This window comes from Fragaria vesca, linkage group LG5 (assembly GCF_000184155.1).
Source record: "Fragaria vesca subsp. vesca linkage group LG5, FraVesHawaii_1.0, whole genome shotgun sequence".
Lineage (NCBI taxonomy): Eukaryota > Viridiplantae > Streptophyta > Magnoliopsida > Rosales > Rosaceae > Fragaria > Fragaria vesca.
In genome coordinates this window covers 3,214,187-3,221,335 of record NC_020495.1, presented here as the reverse complement: position 1 = coordinate 3,221,335, position 7,149 = coordinate 3,214,187, and the positions used below count along the sequence as shown (strand labels likewise).

At 41.8% G+C, this 7,149-nt stretch overlaps 1 protein-coding gene across 1 annotated transcript; it reads right to left on the bottom strand.

Annotated features, from left to right (window-relative positions):
- Positions 1 to 5,888: 5,888 nt before the first annotated feature.
- On the bottom strand, positions 5,889 to 6,425 carry LOC101297548 (RING-H2 finger protein ATL22-like). Its single transcript, XM_004300859.1, has one exon. It carries the CDS (start codon positions 6,423 to 6,425, stop codon positions 5,889 to 5,891), a length of 537 nt encoding a protein of 178 aa, XP_004300907.1.
- Positions 6,426 to 7,149: the final 724 nt, after the last annotated feature.

The window sequence follows — 7,149 nt, the reverse complement described above, 5'->3', positions numbered from 1 at the left end:
ATTGTTGTTTTTGGTTATGGTGAATGTGTGAGTGTAGGTGTATGTGTATGTGTTTATGGTTAATGACTCAGAAGGAGCGGTGTGGTGCTTGTGTATGACAGAGTGAGGTTTATGATTTTTGCGTTATAGCCTATACGAATAGAATTGATGGAGAATATAGTGTAGGATTAAAACCGGAACCTCTGTGTCAAACTAAAATTAATGTGTGAATCTATGAAATGCATTTGTCTTTCAGGCTTCGTAGGTGAAAATGAAATCTGAATTGATACTTGATTCGGATGGTATAAAATGCTTGCATGATGATTGTACAGTTGGGAGTTGACGCCTGTTTTTTTTGTTGTTGTTGTTGTTGCTGTGGTCAGGGAAAGGGCAAAGCTGAATCTGATAGACCAAAGGATGGTTCCATGACTTCCATGAGTTCTATCGAGGAAACTACCAGGTATTTTGTCCTTCACACTACTAACTGGGCAGCTTGTGCAATGAGGTGTAATATCATGTGCCATGTTAAGCAAATTTGAGCGGGTATTACAAATGCACAAGACATGACATGGGATTTTCACTCAGCAAGCTTATTGTTTAGGCGTAATTTTCAAAATATTTCTTGAAATCCTCATGTTTTGTGTATGTTTAAGTTTTTGTACCATGCAAGTTCTGTGATTTTCGAGTTCTTTCACCATTCGAGCCTGTTAATTAGTTCTTAGGCTTTCTTGTTCGAATCTCTATGTTAAGAGTGTTAAGTCTATGATTTTGGGGTTTCTGAGTTTTAGATTCTGCCTTTACCTGAATTGTGTTGTATGAGTTTTGTCAACTTATTTATCTTTCTTTTGTCTGATATGGTATGGTACTGCGGACCTAAGCTTCTTTCTGTCTAATATGGTATGGATAGTTTTCATAATTTCTATTTCAATGGTACACAAGGCTTGAAAAGTGGATTGGTGATTAGTTTCTACTTCAGAGGGATACACAGTTTGCTTCCCTTTCATGGTTCGATATATTGATGACACTAGATGAATTTAGTACCTCTCTCAGTTTTGTAGTTATGAGCATAACTTGATTTCTTTTTATTTAGTATCCATGGATAGTTCGTGATAGATGTCACACAAATCCAATTGCGTTTGTTAGTTTACACACTGATAGATTTAACAACTATGCTGCAAAAATGAAATCTGATCTTGTTGACCTACATGTAATAGAATAAGCAGGGATCTTGTGTTTAGTATGACATTTCCTCCCATGTCACAGGGGTGCAGTGACTGTAGTCCACCCTTTGGTTACTGCTGGCTAGCAACTAACTGCAGCTGGTCAACAAATTAAATCTTTTGGGAGATCTTTTGGGGAATTTACTTCTGTTGGAACTGCTTTGAAAACTGCTGGTGAATGTTTAGCAGCGTCTGGATTGCATGCTGCTGGGTACTCATTGATTGCCGCCGGCTATTCATTCATGACAAGCAGTGTTGCTGAGGCGCTTGGTTCTCTGATTGGCAATCCAGGAACTTCTTCTCAAGTGGAAGGCCCTGGAACTGAGGAACTTCTAGGAACTGATGATTTTTATGTGGGGATTTCCGCTCAACAATGGTATAACCACTTTAGTCTTGGTGCTTCGAATGATGGTAACATTACTGATACGGGACCAACCTTGGAGTTCAATAGGCTCTCATCTTCAGATTCTTCCGATTATGGATCGCCTACTGGGTCACCTGCTGGGTCTCCTGCCGTGTCTGACTCTGATAATGTTGGTACAAGAATTGTTGGCTATCCTTTTATGATCAAAACACAAGGATACATGCTACATGTTGTAGCCTGGTAGCAAGGACTACTCAAGTGAAGAATGAAGAACCTGACAGATCTCATGTGCATCAGGTAGTTCATGCATGTGCATCACATTCATTCACCAAGGATGGCAGCCGTGCTTGCCATCCCGATTAAACGGATACCCCTGCTGTATCTGTGCTATCTACTGGGTCTGACCATGTGCACATTCAAATGTGTTTGCTTCAGTTTCTGAGTGTTTGAATTTCAAATACCTTTTAGCAAAACATTAGTCTATTCGTACTTGAGCTCCAAGTTAGTCTAGGGTGGTGTGGCAAACCAACCCGTGACCACATAACTTGAGCCTTTGGGAACCAGCTGGGTTTTGTGATTCAAAAACCAAGTTTGACAGCTGCCCATGTGATGCACCGCCCAAGCTATCAGCTGTCCTAAGTGTCCTCTTAGGTAAAGTGGTTTTATAGAGTCTTTATGCTTGACTAAATCTGATCTAGTTTTCCCAAAACCTTTTGTCTTATCCTTTTGGCTTTAGTCTTTCCTAGGAAAGTCTATTCTCAGCTTTTGTCTTGTGAGTGGAGGGATCCCTAGGGTCTTATCCATCCTAGTATTCCAGACAAGCAGCTAGAGTCCAAAAGAATCTTGTTGATGTGGCAAACGTGCTTGCTTCCTCATAGCTGTGCACTTTGTCTATAAATAGAGAGCAAGACCTCTCTTGCTCCTTGGTTGTTGAAAATTGTCATTTGCATTTTCTCCCTTTGAGTCTTAGCATTATTGCTTCTTTGCTCCTTTGCTCTAAGTATTCCTTGTTGATTATAAATCTTAGAGCTGAGCATCAAAACATTTTCAAAACCCATTTCATTGTTCATTGTTCATGCATACCTTGAGAGTTGTCTAGGTGATGCAACCCGGAGAAGTCTTCATAAAGAATTAGCTAAGGAGTTAGTTAAGTTTGTGTGAAGCAAGTTGTAAGCTGTCCTTGAGAATTAGCTAAAGGTGTTAGTTGAATTCTGCATAGAAGCTTAGATTCGAGCTATGTGTAAAACACTTGAGTGACAAGAGAGCAAGTTCAGTTGTGTGCTAGTAGTTAGACTAGGCAGGATGGCTAGGTGTTGTGCCATCCTCTGAGTTGTGAGTCTTGTAAGAAGTGTCTTTACAATAGTGGAATAGTTTGTCTCTCAAGAGTTAGAGGCACGCAGTTTTTCTCCCTGGTTGCAGGGTTTCTGCGTATAAAAACGTACTGGTGTTATATCTATTACTTTCAGTACTCGTCTTTTTATTTACACAACTTAGTCTCACAGCAAACAGGATAGCACAATCTTTGCTATCCTTGTGCGCGGGATAGAGCAAAAGTTGTCAGGGCCTATTCACCCCCCCCCCCCCCCCCCTCCTAGGACCTTCAGATAATAATGGTCAGGACGAGGATGTCATTGTTGGATCATACAGATCACCCCCATATCTGAGAGGTGTGTACGAGAAGCGGTAGTCTGGTTATCAAATTCTTCCAATAAATGTAAATGTCTGTACACATAGTATTAGACCTATGAGAAACATTGAAGTACTGTATTAACCGCATGTGTAAGAGCCCGGCCCGACCTCTCTCATTGAGATTTTGAGGAGTGATGCTCGATCTGCCTGGTCCTTCTACAAGTTCCACTGGTGTTTTGAAGAGTGATGCTCCATCTGCCTGGTCCTCTTACAAGTTCCGCTGGTGTCTAGCTGCTCTATGCTCTATTCTAGTTTTATTTGCTCGGTAGTAGTTTCCGCAACAACATGAATTTCGTTTCTTCATATTTGTTGTTTGATGAAAAAGATCTACACTTCTGCGGAAAACTATATTAGATATATACTGTACTTTTTATCAGAATAAGGTACATGATATTTGTTGTGTGATGAGCTGGTTCTGCACTTCTGCTCTGCAGGATAGGTTCTTTCCTTTTTTTTTTTTCTTTTTTTTTTTTGAAGGGGAGGTTCTTCCTTTTATATAATAGAAAATTTCATATAAGTCACATTCTGAACATTTTCTCCTACATAAGTCCACCATAACAGTTTTACTCATATAAGTCCACTTTTAAGGTTAAATCTGTTATTTTACTTTTACGATGTACCTAAAATGCCCTCCTCTCCTTTACACCAATTCTCTCTCTCTCTCTCTCTCTCTCTCTCTCTCTCTCTCTCTCTCTCTCTCTCTCTCTCTCTCTCTCTCTCTCTCTCTCTCTCTCTCTCTCTCTCTCTCTCTCTCTCTCTCTCTCTCTCTCTCTCTCTAACCCACTGCCATGGCGAAGCCGCCGCCGCCTCGGCGCTACTTCCGACTCAGCCTTGATTGCATCTCCGGCTCTGACGATGCCGTCGCCTTGACGATGACATCTGGATCCACCGTCGACGACTCCTCGACGACCTCCGCTTCGACCTCGACTGCATCTCCTCAACGCGCAGCCGGATCTACAAGGTCCAACCAACTCCGACGACGTCATCCACCACTTGTTCAACGCCCGCCGCCGTTGGAAGCAGAGATTTATGCGCCTTAGTAGATCTCCCCAGTGTGTGTGGACCTTCCTCTACCTTTTCCGATCCTCTGATCAGCCCCGTCATCACTGGCCGCACCTTCTCCGATCAGCCTCGTCATCTTCTTCTCCGCACCTTCTCCTATGAGTTCGAGACGGTGACGACGAAGGTGATTCGTCGGTGAGGTGCAGATCTATCGAGGATCCACCGCCTTGAGGCTGTTGTCATTTCTGACAAGGACACCGGTCGATCCAAGGGCTATGGTTTTGTGAGTATTCCGATTCATTTCTATTCTTGTTCAATCTTGATCACGCATCACTGACTGCTAATTTAGTTGTGGAATTTGATGAATCAATGGACGTAGTAGATTTTGTAGGCGGTGGTAATAGTTTTTGTAGATGGTGGTAGTAGCTTTTGTGGCTGGTGGTAGTATTTTTTGTATTCGTCGAAAAACCTCACAATAGTAGCTTTTGTAGGCGGTGGTAGTAGTTTTTGTGGCTGGTGGTAGTAGCTTTTGTGTTCATCAGAAACCTCACAGTAGTAGCTTTTGTAGGCGGTGGTAGTAGCTTTTATAGCTGGTGGTAGTAGCTTTTGTAGCTTGTAGTAGTAATTTTTGTCATCGTCGGAGGTCGGCCGGAAACCTCGCCGGAGGTCGGTCGGAAATCTCGCCGGAGGTCGGCCGGAAACTTTTGTAGTAACTTTTGTAAGCGGTGGTAGTAGCTTTTATAGCTGGTGGTAGTAGCTTTTTTAGCTGGTAGTAGTAATTTTTGTCATTGTCGGAGGTCGACCGGAAACCTCGTCGGAGGCCAGTTGGAAATCTCGCCGGAGGTCGGCCGGAAACCTCGCCGGAGGTCCGCTGGAAATCTCGCCGGAGGTCCGCCGGAGACTGTTCCGAAATGAGAGTGGTTGTTGACTTTTTATACTAGTGGCATTCTTGTAAATATAAAGAAGAAAATCTAAATTTTTTTGTTGGATGGCAGTCTGTAATTATGTTGAACTTTAATACTTAATACAAAACTTTATTTAGACTTGGGTGGACTTATGTGAGTAAAAATGTTGGGGTGAATTTATGTTGGAAAAAATGTCTCAAAGTAGACTTATATGTAATTGGCCCTTTATATAACTAGGCAATTCATTTTTTTTCATTCATCTCAATTATCTTTGTGAAGCCAAGTAATACGTTTGCATTACACGTACATCGTCTTACAGTGGCACCCTTATTTTGATAAGGATAAACATACAGTGTAAAGTTAACAAACAAGCAATCGATAAGAGATCAGTGTGAGCAAAGCATGCAGGACTCCATTGAATTTAATTATAATTATACTTATAATCAGTTTTTTTTTTTTTTTGTTCTGAAAAATGAGTGAGAGAGGAATTACCTCCTAACACTCTTATGTATTAAAAAAGAAAGGAGAGAAACATCAAGAGAGGATGATTAGACCAAAACCTATCATAACAAAATAACAACGAAACAAAACTATGAAAACCGAATCTGGGGAAGACCCGTAAGGTCACTACTACAATATGACAAAATAAAAAAAGGAGGTGAATCTCACCAAACCATATATAAGAATTACACACACAAATATGTACTGTAAAACAAATCACTGCTGCGCTTAAACCAAGCCCTCCTTACTGATTGGCATGGGATATCGGCACAAGGGACATAAGTGACTTATCTTCAGCCACCGGACGATGCAATGTTCATGAAAACAGTGTGAGCAAGGCATGCGAGCAATGAGTTGATCTGCGAGGCCGTCGGAACAAATAGTACACAATGACTCAGGTGACTCTTCCAAACTATCAAGCCTCACTTTCTCCAGGCTCTCAATCGACGATTCCGTCGCCGATTTGACGTTCGGCTCCAGCCTAGCCGCCGGTGGAAGTCTTAGAACCGGCTCTAGGTATATATTTACATCAATAGGCAGCATGGGAAGGGATACTTGAACCGCCTGCAATATTTCGTCTATAACACGCGGCTGGTTAGCTTCTGGGACACCAAACCTCCAAAGAATCGTACGCAGCTCACTTTCAAGCATCCCGTGCGACGGTTGCTTCACAACAGAGTGAACAAACGTAAAGTCTAATCGGTTTGTATAGCGCATGCCATTCCACATGTGGAATCGGATATAACCCAACTCTTTTGACATCATGTCAGGATCGGGAGTTTCTCTCTGCTTGATATTGGTGCAACATATACGAGGTAGCATCTTTTTTCTTTCAGGGTTTAGGGTTTGGGATCCCTTAGGGTTTAGAGGCGGCATTGACATTGAAGAGAATTTATAGGGATTGAGTTCAAACATGTTTCCTAGTACACGTTGGAAAATTTGTTTTGTTTCCGATCTTCAGTCCCACGAGACAAAATTCGAGCAGCGTACATTCTAGAAATGAATTGGTTAGGATTAGTAGTTCATATATAAGCAATGTATATATTATTGATATACGAGAAAATTAGTAGTCCTACTAACTGTTGGTACAATCTAAATATTTGTAATTAATTATCCTAAACCCTAAATAATCTAGCTAAAGCTCTCTAATAATCGTTGTTCTTCTAGGATTAGTGTTTAATCACACAAAATATCCATCCTGTCGACCTATATCCTCCTTAACGCCTTGGATCAAATTAAGTATTAGGTACAATGTGATTGAATCTTCATCATGCTTTTCTTGATCACGCCTATGGAACATGAACTCATCACATCAAGCCATTTATAGAATATATAGAGGCCCGTTCTGAAGTGCACATTCGCACTTTCATTAAAGTGCGCACGTCTCTCCATTTGCCACCGTCCAGCACCGACGACGGCGCGCCTCCACCCCAAAGACTCCAGCAGCGTCCCCGACCACTTTCTCTCCCCGGCGAGTTCGTTCTTTTCC

Coding starts and splice junctions, on each gene's coding strand:
- LOC101297548 (XM_004300859.1), bottom strand. CDS start 6,425: ATGATGTCAAAAGAGTTGGGTTATATCCGATTCCACATGTGGAATGGC.